At 32.5% G+C, this 22,070-nt stretch overlaps 1 protein-coding gene across 3 annotated transcripts; it reads right to left on the minus strand.

Annotated features, from left to right (window-relative positions):
- Nucleotides 1-10,551: 10,551 nt before the first annotated feature.
- Nucleotides 10,552-13,173, minus strand: LOC120146211 (casein kinase II subunit beta-1-like). 3 transcript variants are annotated; one of them, XM_039159845.1, is made up of 5 exons: nucleotides 12,594-13,173; nucleotides 11,576-11,779; nucleotides 11,281-11,375; nucleotides 11,004-11,169; nucleotides 10,552-10,853 (listed from the first exon to the last, which is right to left on the minus strand). In XM_039159845.1, exons 1-5 carry the CDS (start codon nucleotides 12,778-12,780, stop codon nucleotides 10,723-10,725), a joined length of 783 nt encoding a protein of 260 aa, XP_039015776.1. In that variant the 5' UTR covers nucleotides 12,781-13,173; the 3' UTR covers nucleotides 10,552-10,722. The 3 variants fall into 3 exon arrangements, with proteins under 3 accessions (XP_039015776.1, XP_039015775.1, XP_039015774.1); XM_039159844.1 differs by having other exon boundaries at nucleotides 10,601-10,853; nucleotides 11,007-11,169; nucleotides 11,281-11,390; XM_039159843.1 differs by having other exon boundaries at nucleotides 10,601-10,853; nucleotides 11,281-11,390.
- Between the last annotated feature and the right edge of the window lie 8,897 nt (nucleotides 13,174-22,070).

A 22,070-nucleotide genomic window follows, 5' to 3' on the forward strand; every position in this document is an offset into this window, starting at 1 on the left:
ACTTTAATCAAACGGTCCAAATTTAACATGGAATTAAATCCTAAAATCCATTGGTTTATAATATTTTCCATCATTTTAAAATGTGAAAATAATATTTTTAAGCCTAATTTATCATCCTTCAAATTTTCCCAAAATTTCTACGCGATCTGATTTACCGAATTTTTACTGGACTTTATCACTAAATAGCTTTTAGTACCAATTCCATATGAAAATTTTGATTCCTTAGAAATCTCATTATTGGGGTAAACTATTCATTTACAGGGAGATTACATAACTTTTTAAAATTATATTTTAATCCCTAAACTTTTCCAAAGTTTATACTTTGGCCACTTAACTTTTAAATTTTACAATTTGGTCATTAACCAAATCTATTTATGGAATAATTTTTTTTGAGAAAATTACAACTTATGTCCTTAAACTTTTCCTAATTTACTACTTTAGCAATCAAAATTTCAAAATTTACATTTTGGTCACTAACCAAAATTTTGGGATATTACATCAATGACCCTCAAAGGAAGCTTATCTTACCATTTGGACACTGCTCTCCTATTTTTATTGGCTATACAGTCAACATAATTACTAGCTTCCTTCATCCTTTGGCATTCAATCATACTGTCAAGATTTAAAATTTGTAATCAATTTAAATTTCTTAAATATTTTAATCCAATTACCATTTAAACAACAATTACACAAATACATTGATACTTAATATCCACCCAGTGGTTGCTTTCGATTTTCTTCAATGTTGATACTCTCGGGCTCTATTTCAATATCATCTACGCGAACAATAATTGCACTTTCAACCTATAATCGGTCCTAAATGCTTCTTTACTTCTAAAACCTCAAACCCATAAACCTAACCCCTATTTTTGAATATTATAATACTAAAAAATTAGGGTTTTGATAAAATGTCTTTCGATTCGATTGCATCAACAAACAAACAACTACTCTTTCAAAAATGCCTTGCTTCTATTTCACAGCAAATAATACGCTTCGATTTCAAAAACTACGACCGTCTTCTATCTATTTCTCTGTTATCAATGCCTTTGATATTTTAACTGGTTATGTTATTTATATTTAATCGATACCATTACCCAAGTCTTGATACTTTTGTGTAAGGTATCGATACTTTCGAGATGTTTTTCTTATTGCAATTCTTTTCAATTCCTAAAGTATCAATACTATGGAACATATACTTATAAACGTATTGATACTTTCAACAATTCCAGTATCTCTTTACCAGTTTTGTCAAATATAAACCAATTTTATCAAATTTCAACATGTTATATTGTCATGTATCGATATATGTGTCTAAGGTATCGATACTTTATAGGCGCTATTATTGCAATTCTTTTAAATTCCTAGAGTACTGATACTTTAGTGCATATACTTATAAAAGTATCGATACAAATGTCAACCATTCCGGTAACTCTTTATCGGTTTTATCAAATTGAAACCGATTTTGTCAAACTTCAACCTGTTATATTGTCATGTATCGATACATATGTGTAAGGTATCGATACTTTCGAGATATTTCCCTTTTTTCATTTCTTTTAAATTCCTGCAGGATCGATACTTTGGTACATGTAAACGTATTGATACGAATTTCAACAATTCCGATATCTCTTTATCGATTTTATCAAATTGAAATTGGTTTTGTCAAATTTTAACCGATTTTGTCAATTCTTCATCGGTTTAGTCAAATTTGTTACCTGTATAAATGTATCAATACCTATATAGACAATATTGATACTTGTATTTTACCTATTATCAATATACCAGTAGACTTTTACCGTGTACATTGTAAATTTACCTATAACTTTAAAGTAATAGGTTTCAAAATTTTGCGTATCGATACTTTATACATATGTATCTATACTTTGTGTGTGCAAATTGTTGAGAAGCATATCGGAATAAAAGTATCGATACCTATACAAAACGTATCGGTACTTGATGTTTACGCCTATTATCATTAAACCTGTAAACTTTTACCGTTTAAATTGTAAATTTACCTATAACTTTAAAGTAATCGGTTTCGAAATTCCACTTATCGATACTTTATACATGTGTATCGATACTTTGTGCGTGCAAATTGTTGAGAAGCATATTGGACTAAAAGTATCGATACATGTACAAAAAGTATCGATACTTGATGTTTACGCCTATTATAATTAAATCGGTAGATTTTTACCATTTACATTGTAAATTTACGTATTGCTTTATAGTAATAGGTTTCAAAATTACAAGTATCGATATTTTTTATATGTATATCGATATTTTTTTGCGTGTAAATTGTTTGAGATGCATACTGGAATAAAAGTATCGATATGTTATCTTTACGCCTATTATCATTAAGCTGGTAGATTTTTACTATTTACATTGTAAATTTATGTATTACTTTAAAGTAATATGTTTCAAAATACTAAGTATCGAAACTTTGTTGTCAAAATTATAAAAATTGATACTTTAATAATGTGCATCGATACATTTGGAGTGCAAATTATTTTACAAGCATACTGGAATTTAGAGTGGGTGTACAATACTTTAATAACTAGTATTGATATTTCAACAATCCTCAAATTTAAAATATAGATACTTGTAGTATGGGTACCAATACAGAAACGTAAGTATGGATACAAGTACTATGCAATTTATGTTTCAAAATTATTATTATTGATCCTTGGAGTAGGTGTACAATACTGTAATAACTCATTCATCTTCTATTAAATGATATGGAGCAATCAACCAACAACTCTTCGGAAAATCCAAACCAATCAACCAATAATGCTTCGGAGGTCAAATGTTGTGATATATTCAGAGCAATCAACCAACATGAAACGTACGGGAAATCACAATCATCATAATTTTGAGGCACAAGCTAGATAAGATTGGATATGTGAAGAATGCATTCCAAATTAAATCCATTTCATCCAACTCATGAACATAGGATAACCGTAAACCGAAACCGTCTAAGAGAAACATAGCTGATGTAGAAGCATATGCATATTTAAAATCTCAAAGCTGATGAATATGGTTCTCAAACATTTAAAGCATCAGAAGCATATCAGAGTTATGATTTGGTGGTACATAGGAAATGCAACCAAATGCAACCAAAATTCTCGAGAATTGAATGATACATCTTTTAATAATAATAAAAATAATTGGAGATACGAACGTAAATAAAAAGTATCAGTACTTTCAACAATTTCGAAACCTATTACTTTAAATTAATAGGTAAATTAACAATGTAAACAGATAAAAGTGTTCCAGTATAATGAAAATAGCCGTAAATGACAAGTGGCGATACTTGACATTTACTCTTATTTTCATTAAACCAATAGACTTTTACCGTTTACATTGTTAATTTAGCTAAGTATTGATACTTTATACATGTGTATCCTTCAATTATTTTTATTATTATTACAAGGTGTAGTCCTCAATTCTCAAGATTTTTTGTTGCCCTTGGTTGCATTTCCCGTATACCACTCAAATCATAAGTCCCATACGTTTCCACGCTTTAAGTGTTTGAGAACTAGATGTATCACCGTCAAGATTTTAAATCTACATCTGCTTCTACATCATGTATGTTTTTCTTCAATGATTTCGGTTTACGGTTATCCTATCTTCACGAGCTGGATGAAATGGATTCTATCCAAAAGACATTCTTCACATATCCAATCTTCTAGCTTGTGCCTCAAAATTATGATGGTTGGGATTTCCCCTCATTTCATGTAGGAAAGAAACAATAGAAATTAGGATTAAACAAAGCTAACATGAAAATTGTGTAAGTTAATAAGAAAAGAATCTTACAAATGGCATTTGATGTTACAAACGCAACATATATTAACTAGGTGATTCCAACCAACATCTCTGCATATATCACAACATTTGGCAGGAGCCTCACAACAACATAACCTCCCGAGGTAATGAGCATGTTGTTGTTTGAAGGGAACAAAGCTTACAAAGCTCCTATTTATAGTGGAGGTCAAATTGAAATTCAAATAAAGTTGAAATTCAAAACTGCATAATTGTTTCTTACTGTTCAAGTAACATGTGTTATCAGCCAAAAGCAGATAAAGACTCACAACCAATACTGATTCAAAGTTGAAAATTAAGCAGTCACGCAAATAGAAGACAAGATGAGATAGTCAGATATTGTAATGGATTTTTATAGTGCCCCATCAGAATGGAATCTTTACTGTGTAAGTCACATGTTGTATTGTGGAATATTAAAATACATAGTTTTTGTTTTATATGTTTGAGTACATTAAAATTGAAAATAATGCATTATGTGTATTGATAGAAAATATACACACAATATAAGTAAACCAAACATACAAAACAATGTTATACATAACAATGTTCTAGTAGTCTAACCACAAAGATTGATTACCTAACTCGTATTATGTCATTGATGAAATTCGTTACGCAAGTTGGAGACTTCATCATGCAATGATGAAATATCGACTTGCATTTCCCCGATTTCGTCATTAATGTTCCCCACACGAGAATCAAAATGCTCCCAGAAATTAACTATGTATTCCACCATTAACTTCATTGTAATATCCTCTTCAGCCTTAGCATCTTCCATCAGAGCGTCTTCCATCGGTTGCTGGTCGTAATTGTCAATGGGGTCCAATTGGTCTTTCTTTTGGTTTTCTCCAATGTTATGTTTTTTAGTCCAACCTACATTTTCAATAAATTTGTATATGGCTTTAGTCATGGATAATGTCAATCTTCCGGGATAAGCGAACAGGGTAGTTAAGCGAAAAATCCACTTAATTCTTCTTTAACAGATGGGTAATGACACAACCATATGGCAGTGAAGTTGTAATGGATTCACCCTTTCTGACTAAATTAACAAGTGTCTCAAATATCAGTTTGTAATGTTTGGAGCAGTTTTTGAGCTATACTTCGTTAACCACCAATAATTGATATCTCGAATTACTAAAACTTTTCTACTAGAAGGCCGAATAAACCAAGTGAGAATTTTGTGAAACACTTTAGCCTCCACATCTAGGTGAGTGGGGCTATCTCTATCCACACGTTTAATTGTAGGATCTAAATCAATTTTATCAAAATCCCCTTTATTCTCGACACCTATATCCGCAGCAATAGATTTCAGATATATATATATATATATATCCTTCCCCATTACATGAGTATTAATTCCGATGATGTTGTTCTTATTAGGCTCACGGTGGAATGAAGTCATATCCAACACGAGAAACCATATCCAACACCAACATATACCAATGAGACTTACAATCGTTTATTGTAATAAAGATCTACAATAAATGTCACACCCAATTTAACAAAATACAATATTTCTTTATAAATATTTAAATACAAAACACCATTTGTAAATCATATGATATCTTACCGTGTCACAATTGGTTAATTTGGAATAGTCTTTCAATATACACTCCTAAAATCTCACAATATCATCAACATGTGGCTTGTGATCTAACACTATTGTTTGCATTTCCTCGACAATCATTATTAATTGACCATCCATAACAATACTTTTTAACATTTATTAATTTAACTCACCACAAAATTGTATGAAAGATAGGTAATCTTCCGCTTCCCCGATATCTTCTTTGAATCGTTAACCAACACCCAGCCGACCAAATCAATAACCTACAAAATTAACTACACAATTACAACATATTCACTAGGTTTTAACAATTTATACTTTCTACTTACCAGACCATTAACCCATGCCATATATTTTAACGTTGCAATGTCGGATACTGTGGCGAATTGGTTTCCCAACTGGATTACAACGTCACTGTATAATAAATTTGGATTAATGTTTTTTCATGAAATATTTAAATATCACTCACAAAGCAATATATATTACTGACCTCATTGGTAACCCACTATTCCATAAAAAATCACACATTCCACTTTCAAATACACCAATTTCTTTTGGTATTTTCACTTTTTCAACCTACAATTTTGATTAAAAATATTACTCACAACACAATAATAAAAATCAAATTCAATTTTCTCTTATTCATCTTACCTTCTGCTTCTTCTTCTTATGTGCAAGACATTTTGAGTTCAGGTTAGCATCGATTACATTCTCCGGTGCCCGCATAACATTAACATCCTTCATTCTCACTACCTCCAACTTTTCTTCTTCATCTTTTTTAAATTCATCATAGTTTTCCTCCACATAACTCTTCATATCTTTTATTTCAGCCCTCATTTTCCCCTTCATTTTTTTTCAACATCTCGTATTACCTCCTTAAATTCAACCCTCAATTCCACCACTTCTTTCACCACTCCATCAATTTTCCACCCACTTCCCCCTTAAGGCTCTCATTTGTCTCTTTAATTTTGGACTGTACAATCAGAAATGGCTTTTTTAACTCCGCAAACTCAGACATCAAAATGTCAAATTTACTTGTACTCCCCTAACCATAATCCTCCTATTACCTTCTCTTCTACCTTGTCTTCTTCCTCATCTTCCTCATTTCCAATAACCTTCAAAATTAACTTACAACATTAATACATTTTTTATAATCTTAATATTATATAATTACTTTTATTACCCTTTTTTGCTTGCTCAGTCTTTCCAACTTCAATTATTCTATCACTCGAATTACCTTTCAACCCTTCGTCGCAAATCAACTTGATATTGTCCTTGCTCGGGGATGTATCACTAGTTGGGCAAAGAAAGATTACGACAAGGTACAATAGTACCCGATCCTTCAGGTTATCCATGTCATAAGCTACTCTTTTAATTTCCTCCTCAAGTCCAACATATGCCACCTTGGGCTTTACATCATGTTTCTTGGCAAGTTCTTTCCAGTTCTTCGTCTTAATAACTTCTTCAACACTATTGCCTTTATCTTCTAGCCCCAATACGGATACAACACATGGGACCCCCATAGGAAATGAATAATCACCACATTAAACTCTACATTTTTCTACATCAAATTCCTCCATCAACGATCGACATAATTCCCTCCGAATTGGTTGATCTCTCACTCCTATCAAAGATCCAAACTCCATTTCTTCCAGCACATCAACTTTATTCTTCTCCTTTAAGTGTTAAATTATGGAGTTCACTCTTTCGATGCTACAACTTGTCGACAATTCCTACATTTTTAAAAAATATATAATGTTAGTGTTTTTATATATCGTTTATCACATTATATACAAGTTTAATGAATACATTCTTTTCATGTGTTTTCCTCTAAGCTTTATATTGTTTTCTATCCTTTTTGGACAGTGTCACATACGATTCCTTCTCAGCATCACTCATCAACTTTCATTTCTCCAACACCTCATGTTTCTCCTGAAATTAAACATAAACGTTTCTTAATAAATTAACGCTAAATAATACTCAATTTTAATTTTAGTTTACATACTGAACCGATGTTATAATAACCAGCTTCCTTCATCCTTTAGCATTAAGTCATACTGTCAATATTTGAAATTTGTAATCAATTTAAAGTTCTTAAATACTTTAATCTAATTACCATTTCAACAAAAATTACACAAATACATTGATACTTACTGGAAGTACATATATCCACCCAGTGGTTGCTTTTGATTTTCTTCATTGTTTATACTCTCGTGCTCCATTTCAATGTCATCTTCGCGAACAGCAATTGCAAGATCCATTGACTTCATTTTTCCTTCATATATCAGTTCATGAACATTCAAGCATCAAATTAAATCAAATCAAATACAAGTTACATACAGTTTATTCAATATACAAGTATTGATAACTAATCCTATAATAATCGGGTTTCCTTCAAAGGGATGAGAATAATCTCTACTACAAGTATCAGTACCTTTATACAACCTACAATATCAATTTCTACCAATAATATTATATAAAAGTATCGATATTTATTTTCTACCTAGAATATCACTTTCTACCTGTAATCAGTCTCAAATCCTTCTTTACTTTAAAAACCCCAAACTCATAAACCTAACCCCTATTTTCAAATACTACAATAAAAACTAGGGTTTTGACAACATACCTTTCAATTCGATTGCAGAACAAACAAACAACTACGCTTTCAAAAACGCCTTGCTTCTATTTCTCAACAACTAATACGCTTAGATTTAAAAAACTATGGTTGTCTTCTATCTATTTCTCTGTTAGCAATGCCTTTGATATTTTAACCGATTATGTTATTTATATTTAATCGATATCATTACCTAAGTCTCGATACTTTTGTGTAAGGTATCGATACTTTCGAGATGTTTTCATTTTTTCATTTCTTTTCAATTCCTAAAGTACTGATACTATGATACATATACTTATAAAAGTATCGATACTGTCAACATAATCGATAGCGTTTTACTGGTTTTGTCATATTGAAATCGGTTTTGTCAAATTTCAACATGTTATATTGTCATGTATCGATAGATGTTTCTAAGGTATCGATACTTTATAGGCACTATTATTGTAATTCTTTTAAATTCCTAAAGTACCTATACTTTGGTGCATATACTTATAAAAGTATCAATACAAATGTCAACCATTCCGGTATCTCTTTACTAGTTTTGTCAAACTAAAACTGGTTTTGTCAAACTTCAACATGTTATATTGTTATGTATCGATACATGTGAGTAAGGTATTGATACTTTCGAGACATTTTCCTTTTTTCATTTTTGTTAAATTCCTACAGTACCGATACTTTGGTACATATACTTATAAACATATTGATACAAATTTCAACAATTTCGGTAGTTCTATACCGGTTTTCTCAAATTGAAACCGATTTTGTTAATTTCCAATCGGTTTTGTCAAATTCGTTACCTGTTTTGTCAAATTAAAACAGGATTTGTCAAATTTCAACATGTTATATTGTCATGTATCGATACATGTGTGTAGGGTATCGATACTTTATAGGCACTTTTATTGCAATTCTTTTAAATTACTAAAGTACAGATACTTTTATACATATACTTATAAAGGTATCGATACATGTCTACTTTGAACTAGTTTTCATCACTTTCTTATATATTACTATATATATCGATACTTCTGTGCACGGTATCGGTACCTACCGATAAGCTAAGTTTACCGGTTGCCAAATTTTTTAATATTTCTTCATGTTTTCCACCTACAACATTATTATTAGTCAACATTTCCTGTAGTGCTAAACCAACTTTGTTAAGTATCTTATTAAATTATCGGTCACGCTGTTTCTTAGCCGTATATTAGTCCGCCTTTCCTGAGACAATCCCCAACTTTTTGACTAATTTGTTCAGAAAAAAAATTGGTACTGAAAAGTGAGCCCTTAGGTTTCCAATTTCTGAGGTCAGGTCCAAAGCCTGTAGAATAGCCTTGAATCATATTCTAAACAATTGAATCCTGTTTGGTTACAAAATAAACATATTAAAACTTTATTAGTCATATAAATAATCAAATATTTTATCAGAAGTCATGCAAAACCGCAATTTGCATGTTTTGCTATAGCTTTGGTTCATTCATGAGAGGGGTAAGTTTAGAAATCGATTTGTGACCTAGGACGAAGTTGTGGATGATGTCTTTTAAAATTGGACCTTGTCATAGATATCATATTCTTTCGTATTCATATCAAGTTTTATCATTAGCAAAGTCGTCTCAAACATCTTCAAAGTTTTGAAAGAAAATTCAAAATAGATTTCTATATGCTTTCCAAGTCAAATTAGGTTTTCTTCTCAATTCCATGAGATCTTTTTTTCTTCGGAACTTCAAAATATCTAAGATTTTTCTTCTTCTCAAATATGAAGGCCTTGAATTGTGGATATGACATGGAGTTTAATTTTTTAAACAATGCATAGAAAAAAAAGAAATTAAAGAATGGTAGATTATTTTATCGTTTGATGGAGATTAAGAATAAATTCTACTCGAGAAGAGAGAATTTAAAGCATTCCCGACCCAAAAAGTAAACAGCATGCATCTCAAATTGACTTCATGTAAATTTATACCAACTGGCAGGTATTCTTATTAAATATGGTTTGAGCAATGTCCCAGGATGATTAATACCCCTTTGCTGGGTTTGTCAAATACATATAAATTGGCATACTCTTTTGTTTTGGTATGTTCTCAGTTGAAATGTTCGCGTCGGTATTTTAACATGTATCAAATAAAGACCAATTAGTTTGTAGAGTCGAACAAATTTAGATTTAACTAAAAGAATCATTTTTTTTTTAAATTTAAATTTATATATATAAAGCCCAAATAATTTTAGAAAATTAAGACATTCTTTTAATCTTTTCTATGATTTGATTCATAAAATAATTTGTTCAACTATAAATTACACACATGACTACTTGATTATATAGATAAATTTTAATTTGATTATTGAACTTTCAACTTTAACAATCAAACCACTTAACTATCTAAATCATTGTTGAAAGAATTATTGATCTTTCAGCTTAACTGTAAATGACATCAATCAAATCACCTGTGGCAGGTTAACTTAGCGACTAATTCTGGTAAACTTAAAAATTTCGCATTTGAGTCTGTTCCTACAAATAATAAATGCAATGGAGGATTTGCCTTTTGAGGGTTACTCTACCAAGAAAGAGTTCGGAAGCATAAATTGAAAATCAGGAATTGAGATTTATCGTAATTTGTTTAAAAACATTTGAAAAGAACCTGAAAGACTCTGCCCAGCTACACCCATCGTTTCGAAAGCATTACTCGCATTGCAGATAGGCAAAAAGGCAATACAACTATTGCCCAAAAACAGTATTATGTCATGGCTTATGGATCTTAAACCCAAATACTCTTGGCACATAGCTTTGAGATGCTTTTTGTGGCTTCAGGTGGTGGTATGTCATCAAAAACAGGTTCGGAAATGTCGTCCCGAAGTACGCTCCGTCAGTGTCTACATACAATTAAGGTAAACTCATTACTTCACACCCTAATGCAGAGGAATGTAAAAAAAAGATGGATTCATAACATGCAAGTTATCTTCCCCCCACCCCCCAACACACAAAATGCATGCAACAAAAAAGATCAATGGACAAAAGGATACTGCCTTGGTTCTTGGAGCGAGGGTAGTAGACATCTTCACATCTAGGGCAGTATATTTTTACTGTGCTTGTCCGAGGAATATCCGATTGACCAACCGGAAGACAAGGTTGTCCGCAGCAGTAAACTCTAGGGCATCTTCCGAAATCATAGCTCTTGTACTTGTCTAGCTGTAATAGTTAAAATATACATACATATAAATAGTTATATTCAGCTGCTCAGTTTTACATGTATATGAAAACATCAAACTATAACATTCAATATCATGGCAAACATCGCACCATAGCAGAAATTCCTTTGCCTGTCAATATGTATCGGGAATGAATCAGGCCGTAAAGCGTCTCTGCCGCAGACTCAACTAATTCATTTTGCTCCTCCGTAAACATATCTCCTATCAAATGCCAGTCCAACACAAATTACACATTGCAAGAAGACCGACAAGAAGATTTAAGGCAATTATTAGAAAAAGAAACCAAAAGAAAAAAAAATGGAGAAGAACAAAATCAACAGAAACAGAAAGGAAAAGACTTTCAAACATCCCAACAACTTGCCATGAGGAGAAATAAGTAAGCTTACCGTGAGAAGATTCAACATCCAAAATCAAATCAAGTGCATAATCATAATAAGGAACTTGGCTGCTTAGCCCACAAAGGTTAAAGTCATCTTGTATGTAGTCTTCATCAACTTCGCAAAAGAACTCATTTCCACGTAGATTGCAAAACCAAGAGATCCAAGACGTGTCATCCCCGTCAGACTCTTCACTGTCAGTTTCAGATTCATCTGCAGTAAATGCAATCAAAATTCGTATCAGTGAAAGGCGTTGCTACCAAACACAAAGATGTAACAACCCTCACTTCGAAAACATGGTTCTTAGGTAGGTAATCACTGGATGAGCAACTATTAAGTAAAATCTAGAAAGATGAATACATGGAAGATTTATAAAACATAAAAGATTTGGTTGCATTTGATACTGAAAATTGAGGGAACATAGAAAGGCCAAGACAAACTTAATTTCAACGGACACTTCGTTTGAGCTATAATCGCAGACATTGAACAATAATACTTATTCAAATGCTAATACCCATATAAGCACATCACACAAAACACTTCAAAAATCTAAATTATGAGAGTTTGCATGACAAAGTATGTTTCTTCCATCTGTTTAAAGACAAAGAAACACACCCAGTTGAAAGTTAAGTGCCATTGTGGGAAATGTCAAATAAATCTTTGAGCTTTATTATTTTTTTCTCATTATTTATCAAACATAGGCATCAAAATACATCTAGTGTAATATGTTTTTTTAGCAACATTCATATTAATTAAGAATAGATAATCATCTTTTATTTACAGCCAATTTCTATTGTATAAATTTCATATAAATAGAATAAAAGAAAATATAATTGCATTATAGATCAAATATACTCAAATAATGGGAAAAAATAAAACTGATAGTAAGGTCTAACCTAGACAAAATCAATTAATGATGAAACCCCCCTAAATTTCTCTTATTTCCTCGTATGAAACGAGATAAATAAAAAAGCCAAAATTTTTATAAATCATTTATCGAAAGAAGGAGATGTGGTTATGCTTATACCACCGGAGGCGTTAGCATTAGGGAGAGAAGCAGAGCGAGAGTCATGATACTGATCCTTGCCGTTGATCGCTCTCGAAGTGGACGGCGACGACCGTTCCAGTTGCTTATCAAGCTCCTCGTTAATCCGCTTCCGATCCACCGACACCGCCTCTCCATTGGAACCTCCGGCCGCTCTCTCTCTGTACATCTCTTTCGTTTGTTGCTGATATGAATCCGCTTCCTTTATGGCCGATTCATAAAAGAAGTGACCCTAGGTCCCCCAAAATCTAGGGTTTTCTCTTGTTCCTTTTGGTTTATGTTTTAAATTTAATGGAGCTAAGAGATAAAGCTAACCCATTTTCACTTGTTTATTTTAAAATTTATTTTTTAGCTGGATTCTTTTGGGTTTTCACTGTATCTTGCTGGATTGTGTTGAGGAATAAACAGAGGGGAGGGAGAAGTTTGAGAGAGAGAGAGAGAGAGGTTAAAATGGGAAGAGAATTCTGAGGTACCGGCGATGAGGCCGATAAGTCGGAGCGGATAGCTTTTAAAGGGTGGGGGGCATTTATTGTGTGTTATTCTTCTACATTCATTCTGAGGTACCGGCGATGAGGCCGATAAGTCGGAGCGGATAGCTTTTAAAGGATGGGCATTTATTGCGTGTTATTCTTCTACAGTCTCTATGTTATTTGATCTACACGTGTCGCTTGATCACTCCTCCCATGTTAAAGATATGTCTTACTATCAGAAATGGGTTAATTCCTCCCTATGTTGCTAAACTATTACGCCTCAACATAATTATATCTTATTAATTAAATATTTTTATAATTTTAATTTCATCTAGGTTTAGAACGCATATCATACGGACTATTTAGACATATCATATGGACGATTTAGACACAAAAAAGAATGAACTGAGGGAGCAGCTGTGAGGATGATAGTTGTCCTCCTCAAAAATAAAAATTATTATATATTTTAATTTTTTTTATATATTTTTTTATTTAAAATATATTTTCGTCACCTTAAAATTTTATAATTTATAATATCTTAAAATTTTAGAAATTCATCCCCTAATATAAAATCACGCGTCCATCTTTAAACATATAAATATGTTTTAGATATGCTCCATGTTTGACAGTATTATATTTAACAACTAGAACCTATTAAGTGGCCAACAATCTTTAGAGCATGTGATTAGAGTTTTTAGTTGACATCTTCTTTCTCTCCTAGGTTATGAGTTCAAAAGCCATTAGGAGCACAATTCACCCTTTAGGTAGAAATTATTCAAAAGATGGGAGAAACAACTAAACGTGGTTTCAGTGGTAAAAGAGAAGATATTATTCCTAAAGGTCAAGGTTTGTGAACATTGTCGATAGGTTAAAAAAAATATGAAAAAATACTATCAATTTTAATCACCTAGACTATTAAAAAAACTAAATTGATGGCTAAGCTTATAGAAAATATGATTGATCCAGTATTGACGTTTTCAAGATTTACTTGAAACATTTTTAAATCTTTAAAGTTTGGGACCTAATTTAAAATTGAAGTCATAATTTAAAGATATATGTTCTAATTAACAATAAAAGTGTAACTGTGGTTTTAGTCCATCTGCTATATCTTTTTGGCATATTCCATGTTTGTTTTACAGTCTATTGTTAGGATTTGTGATTGTCACTCCTAATTTTATTTTCAAGGTTCTAAAATTAATTTTTTTGGAACCTTAGCACTGCATTCAACACTTGTTGGTGGTCCAACTGCAAAACAAACTTGATAACCTTTTTCTCAAAGGAGCTAAGTTTAGAATGTGCATAAGCAAAAATAGAAGAGAAGGAAACAAGGCAATAAAAAAACAAAGAGAGCTTTTTAGAGTAAATGCTTTGATTGCTTAGAGAGTCTGACGCGAGGAAGATCTATGTTTATAATTGAGTTCCCTTGCATCTAATGGTACAAAATATCCACGACTAAGATCTGTCACTTATCTACAGAATAGAATTATGAAAAAGATTCAAACTCCGCATTATCTGTTATTCTTAGAATATTTATCATGTTAATTAAAAATTAGATGGTCTAATCAAACCTAGTATGTTGCAAAGAACCTCTTCAAAACTATTTTTTCATCTGTCTCGAGCCCTATCCTATGATTGATGATATTTTCACTCGTCAGATCTAACGATATCCTCGTCGCGTCTTCGAAATGAAACTGAGCTAAGTGATCTTGGATCCTCCTGATCAATACCTTTGGCTTGCTCCCAACTCTCTACAATGTTAGTTTATCCCCTCCATCAAACAATTCATCTTGACCTATGTCTCCAAATAACCTCATCTTTTGTATCATATTGTACATCTCGATTGTAAGAGCCCCATCCTACAAATTTTGATTTGCCTTAGTTCAAACTCTCAAGAAAAAGTTTGAACACCGGATGAACTTTTAAGATTGTTGATAACACTGACTTATGTCTTAGAACTCTGAAAGATTTCTCGTCTCTTTGCCAATCCTTGACAAATCCACTACTTGATAAGTTTAGTTTTCCGCAACCTACACCCAAAAATTATCGTCAATCAAACTGAAAAACATTAAAGATGTGTTTGACATGTACCTCTCTCGGATTATTCATGATTGTATTTACTCTATATGGCATCAACCCTTCTTATTTCATGAAATTCGATGTACCATCCACCTTTCTCATAGTACTAGCAATTCATCAAGCATCGACCCTTCTTTTACCACAAAATTTGATGCAAATTCCATCTCATCCAAAGATATATGGTAGCTCTCGTGGCAGCTCAACAGGTTTCAAGCCTTTGAAAATCTTTGGTTCCACTGGTCCTTCCTAGTTTATATCACTAAAAACAATCTCCAAGTCGATGTTTTCTTCCTCAAAACCATCTTTGAAATTTGGTAAGTTGAATGATTATTAGCGTCTTGGTCCTTTTCCCATATCTTGATGAATTGACATAACGTTGGACATATGTGAATCCTTATAATATTATAGAAACTTATAGAGAAATTCAAATCTTAAAGTCTAAAGTTCTTCAAAAGAATTTAATTATTTAAAAATATTTGAGATAAATAACCTTGAAACTATGTTTTTTTCTAAACTAGAAGATCTAACACTTAAATATAAAAATTATCCATAAATTGAAACATACCAAAAAAATCTTAAAGATATTCATATGAATAAAATATATTTACTGTATACTATGATGATTGAAAGATTATTCAAGGTGAATAAAGATGAGCCTCCAGTTCCAAGGTTTCACCTTGATTAATCTTGATCGACCCGTGTCGCATACCTGGCTTTGGTGGGTGAGTCTTCCAGCGAGGATTTTTCGCATACACAAGGACTCGAACCTAAGATATTGCTTATCTAAAAACACTATATTTTAATTGGTCTAAAAGTACTATTTAAGTGCTAAAAGATCATTATGTTTATATCATGGTCAATATAATGTATAAAGATAATGTTACAAGTAGATATTAGTTGAAATGAGGAAATGAAATATGTTTCTCTAAACTTTTTTCTTTCATGGTCTTCAGATGAATGATAATATAAATATTCAACAAGTTTATTCAAGTGATAGTTTGATAGATATGCTAATTAAATGCATTATGTATTTCAACATTTAAAGATTGTATTCAAGACTAAATTATGGAGACTCTGAATATAGTAATATTGTCATAAACATAATAAATATGTGTTATACTTTTTTAATCGATATTTTATCCCATTAAATTTTTCTGATGGGATTTCAATGAGACATCATGTTATACATGTAGACGCTCATTTTTTTCGGAATTTCATTCGAGCCCATTACATCCTTCAACCCATTTACAAGTCTTGCGACTAGTCACATGTCTATGATGTTTCCATATACCGATCGATGAAGAGAATATGAGCTTTATGGAAAGAATAATAATCTTTTGAAAAGAATATTATTATTTCCTAAAGTACAGTAGATCCAAATCAATCTAAGAAGGAAAATAATCTCTCTTTTATGAGGAGAGATTTTCAAATCTCGGAAAAGAAGATTCTCTTTGAAGATGATAAATAACCATTCCTACAAATCAAAAAAGGGATCATCAGCAATTAACCAGAGAAACACAAGACCTTTTTTCAGCAATACAAAGAAACAGAACAAAACATTGGAAAGGTGGTCTTCCATAGCAGTGATAACGCTTTTGATTCGTGGTTCAACTCTTCATCTTTTGATAAATCAACTTAAAGCTACCTCAAAAATGACGGTCTGTGTATTTTTTACATCCTTCTATTCATTTTATTTCTGATTGGTTCAACACTTCCATTTTTATGCATTTCACCAGATTTTACACTCAAGGCATAATTTTATGATTAGTATGCATTTTTTTAGGAATTAAAGCTTTATAATATGAATATGCTGGATAATTTAATGATGCGGATTGTGTTATAGTCTAGTAATAATACTGCTGACATTGTTAATGGTCATAACAAAATGAAAGAGCTGAGAGACGTCACCATAGTATTAGGTTTGTTTTCTTTAATTAATTGTTTATATTTATTTTGCATGATGATATGTTTACATATGTATGAGTATGCGAATAATTCATTATTAAATTGCATGATATTATTTTGTATGAGATGTATGATACTCTCATGTGCATAACTAAACCCCTATTACATAATTGGATTAAGGGTAATATCCTTTTAATTTAAAATTAGTTTGAGGGGCTTGTCTTAACTTATTAGGGAGCCACTTTCGACGATTTTAAATTGAAAGTGTATCATATCAGTGACACCTAAAAAAATTGATTCGTCATTTAAAATTTGGGAACGAAAGAAAAAGAAATGTTTGATTATTTAAATTTTTCAAGAAAAGATTATTAGAACTCATCTAAGATCTAGTCTCGATGTTTTTAAATAATCAAATATTCTTCATCATTCTAAAAAGGCTTGGTAATTTTAATTTAATCTATTTTTGTGCATTTGAATATTATAATGGAATTATCATATTTATTTATTTTGATTGGAGTAAGAATTGATTGCCTCAAGGCATGAGGGGTTTGTTTCTTCTCGATAGGAAATAAGTAAATATTATTAGGTTTCATTGTAAAATTCATATTTTTTTTGTTTTTATGGGATCATAAATCAAATTAAACTCGAACTTATAAAATTCATTGCAAAGACATTAATTAATCGACTAGGTACCGATTTAGGACACTGTGGGGGTGCTAATCATTCCCCACGCGTAACCGACTCCTGAACTCAAATTCTGATAACACATACCCCAATTTGTTGTATTAATTAAAATTAATTTTTATTTAAAATGAGAACATTTTTGGTTGCCCAATCACACCTTAATCAAAGATTGGTGGCGATTCCTCGAACCGTACGTTTTTATTTTTAAATGGAATTCTAAATTTTTTTCAAAACGAGAGTTTTCTTAAATCACATTCACTTTTAAATTAAAATTTAATCATAAAGAGATAAATAAAAATTGGTGTGGTTTTTAAAATCTCACACTTTTTAAAAAAATCGTTTCGACAGTTTGGCGACTCCGCTGAGGACTTTTTTAGAGAGTCAGTCCGATAGTTGATTAGTAAATTGTCTTTGCAAATGAAAGTTATAAATTCATTCTAATTTGGTTTTTGATCCCTTGTTTGGTTTTAAATAAGTTTTGTTTGCATTTTGATTTGTAATTTGATTAACCACTAAATAGTTGTACTGATCTGTTTGCTAATGGTTTCAGATTAATTGTGTGTTTTAAAAGGAATTGGGAATTGATTTGAGTGTTTGTGATTGTGACTTTTTCACTTTTCCTCACACACTGCACAGTTACATTATCATAACATGAGCTAAAACCCCGTTATGTCCTATTTAAGTATGAGTGAGAAACTACTCCCTCGTGAGGTTTTCACCTCCGCATGAGATAATGGATCGCTCCTGGAGCTCATGCCTTATGGTCCTCATGATGGTATTTACCTCTGCACGGACATAAGGAGGTGTGTTCTCTCGAATTGAACTCAATCCCCCAAAAGCCTGTGATGGGTAATAATTAAGGGTTCGACAGCCCAAGGGGGCACCGACAAGGACAATTTGAGAACTTATTAATTTAGAACCAAACCCAACATATAGTGAACCTAGAGCCTGAACTTAGGACGAGCCTAACCTAAACCTTAAGATTCCCGTGAGGAGGGTACACAAGTAAAAGCTTTTGGAGTCATTTAATTTCGCTTTTCCGAATAATTGTATGCGAACTAGAAATCATGTGGTTAGGTTTACCTTTCTCGGATAAGCATGCAAACTAGATAGCATTAGGTTAGGTTTTAATGTTCAAACAAAGCATGGGGGTAGATATCATATTTGGGTAGGATCTGATAAAGCATGATTGGGTAGCCAGCATGTGAGGGTAGGATTTATTAACAAATTATTATCCCTGATTAATTTCTTTATATTTATTAACTGATTTGCTTTTGTCTTTTCTTTATTTCCTTTTGTTTTGCATTGAACTATCCATTTCATGGTGTTGATTCTTGATTGATGTCCATATAGAAGGTTAGTAATATGGATCGAAAGGTTAAAAAAAGAGGTTGAAGATAATGCATATATTCTAAGATGGTTTGAATAGTCCCAATTGACCAATGGAGATAGTTTGATGTTAGGATACGTGTCAGAGTTGTTTGGTTACACCCATATCAATATATGTCAGAACAATTTGAGCGAGCCTAAAGAGATAAGAAGTAGAAAGTACAGAAGAGCTCAAGCAAAGTATGTATCAGGTCAAGGTTCTATCGAAAGAAAAGAGTTCTTTAGAGGCTGCATTACGACGATACCAAAGCCAGGAAGGTAGTTCGAGGTGTGGAGAGGTTGATAGTATGAAGAAATGAGTAAACGAGCTTGAGGCTATGGTTCACGATTTTCAGAGGCGAGCAAATGAGCTTTCGATAGTTCCTTACGAGGGGGTATGTAGTGGAGTTATCGGTGGGAGCAAGCTCAGGTGAGAGTTAAACAAAAAGATGACCTCATTGCTTGTTACTTAGAGCATGCTCAAGGAATAGCTCAATATTGGGTCAACTTGTCTCATGAAGCTACTGTTGTAAGTGAAGAAATAGAGCCCGAGGCCGAAGAAAACCAGACGATTATGGAGTTGCTGGAACATATACAACAAATAAGGGAAATAATGTAGATTTATCTGTGATATGTTCCAACCTTGTAATTGAACTTCGTTTCTAATATAAAAAGTTGTTCAAGGAGTCGTTCTAGGATCAACACCCTGCATTTTGCATATGCATTTTTATTTTTGCAATGCATTTAAATTTTTTACACCATATTTTATTCATTCATAATCATATATTTCATATTTATTAATAAAATATCAACAATAACAAAAGGATTGTATGACAGAATACTGGAAACTTCTAAGCATCCTTATAACACCAGGAAAAAGCCATGGATGAAAAAATTGCTCAAATTTAGAGAACTCAACTAGAGTTGCAAGAGAATATGAGGAGGATGCAAGAAGACATGTTGAACGCTCACAAAGAAATGTTTGCTAAGTTTGCAAGTATGGTGGAATGAAGGAATCCTGAACATGGAAAAAGCCCTATGCCAGAACTATAACTGAGGGACCCCTCAGGGTTCATCCTAGCGCAATCTCAGAATGTTCAAGAAACACATATTCATACTGGGAAATTACACATCAATCCAGTTGGTGCTTCTGTGAACTTATATCCTGGATCTAGTCCACATCATGAAGAACATCAATATCCCCAGGTTCCTGATTTTGATGAAGAAGCTAGGAAAGAACAAAACAAGCAATTGGAGGAAAAAATGAAAACAATTAGAAAGGGAAATCATAGCTATGAAAGAAGATGCCAGTATGTGTGGACTCGATGCTAAAGAATTGAGTCTAGTTCCTGATTTAGTTTTTCCCCCGAAATTCAAGATTCATGAATTTGAGAAATTTGATGGTACTATGTGTCCCTCTGCTCATATTACGATGTTTGTAGAAAGATGACTGGATACATAGGAGATGATCAATTATTGATACACTGCTTCCAGGAAAGCTTGACAGGTTCAACAATCCGATGGTATAATCAACTGAGTAGAGCTAATATTAGGTCGTGGAAATACCTAGCTAAATCCTTTCTTGAATAGTATAAACATGTGAAGAATGTTAGGCCTAATATAATGATGTATCAAGGAATGGAAAAGAAGTCTAGTGAGAGCTTTAGATAATACACTCAAATATGGAGAGACGTGGATGTGCAAGTTCACCCACCAGTGGAAGAGGATGAGAAAAACATGCTTTTCGCCAATACCCTAAGGGCTCCTTTTTTCACATACCTTATAGGTAATCCTTATCAAATTTTTGCTGATATAGTTATGGTTGGAGAAATGATTGAAATGGCAGTCAAAAGTGGAAAGCTTGAGGGAGGGGAGTCTAATAAGAGACAACCAATGAGGAAGAAGGAAAATGAAGTTAGCAATGCGAGACAATATGGCTCTAATAATATCACTGTGACCCAACCTCAGGGAACAAGACCGTCAACACAAAATGAAAATAGACAAGGGGCAAGGGACCAGATAAAAGAATATAGGGAAATGCCTCAATTCGATATGATCCCAATGACTTATAAGGAATTGTTTTAGATATTATATGATCGACATGTGGTTGCACCTTATCATGTGTCACCAATACAACTACCCTATCCCAAATGGTACGATGCTAGTGCTCAATATGAGTACCATATGGGTAATCCCAGACATTCAATTGAGAACTGCACTACATTTAAGAAAGTTGTTTAAAGCCTGAGAATGAGGAATATAATCAATTTTGGCGATAGCGAACAACCGAATGTAGCCCAAAATTCGTTGTCGAACCATGCAAGAGCAGGGATTAATGCAATTATTGAAAAGAAAGGAATGAAGATTATAAAGAATGTTAGTGATGTGGAATTACCCATGCATTGGGTGTGGTGTCTTATTATTAAGGCCAGATTATTGAAACCCAATCTTCACGTGAACAAATTATTAGTGAAGAGGTATGCCATTATCATAATTATGAGGGACACATTATACAACAATGTCCTGATTTCCTAGATCTAGTATAAGAAATGATGGATAATAAAGAAATTGAGTTTTTTTAAAGAAGTTGCTGAAGAAGAGGAGGCAAAAATTTGTTCTTCTGAAGGGTTGTAAAAAAGGTCTATAATGCTAGTTGTCCCCTAATCATTACTCACAATACTCGAGTGACAGAAAAGGTAGCTCCCAAGGTGGTTATCAGTTGAAAAAGGTAGTAAAAGAAAGTGAGGAAATATGTGAGGTGGGTCATATTACCAGAAGTGGCATGTGTTATTCTATTAACCAACCTAAAGTGCCTGAGAAGAAGGTTAGTGTTGATAAGGGAAAAAAGGTTGATTTGCATATAAAAGAATATGAGCCCATCATTAATGAACATGTAATGGAGAACGAAGCAGTGGAATTCTTAAAATTCCTTAAGCACAGTGAGTAAAACATTGTG

Source organism: Hibiscus syriacus, unplaced genomic scaffold (genome assembly GCF_006381635.1).
Source record: "Hibiscus syriacus cultivar Baekdansim isolate YM2019G1 unplaced genomic scaffold, ASM638163v2 tig00110904_pilon, whole genome shotgun sequence".
In the NCBI taxonomy this organism is placed as follows: domain Eukaryota; kingdom Viridiplantae; phylum Streptophyta; class Magnoliopsida; order Malvales; family Malvaceae; genus Hibiscus; species Hibiscus syriacus.

Bases quoted from the DNA above. Each gene is read 5' to 3' on its own strand.
- LOC120146211 (XM_039159843.1), bottom strand. From the start codon at position 12,780: ATGTACAGAGAGAGAGCGGCCGGAGGTTCCAATGGAGAGGCGGTGTCG. The intron at 11,170-11,280 runs GTGCGATGTTTG...TAACTATTACAG, and splicing joins GCAAAGGAATTTCTGCTATG to CTAGACAAGTACAAGAGCTA. The intron at 10,854-11,003 runs GTATCCTTTTGT...AATTGTATGTAG, and splicing joins TCGCTCCAAGAACCAAGGCA to ACACTGACGGAGCGTACTTC.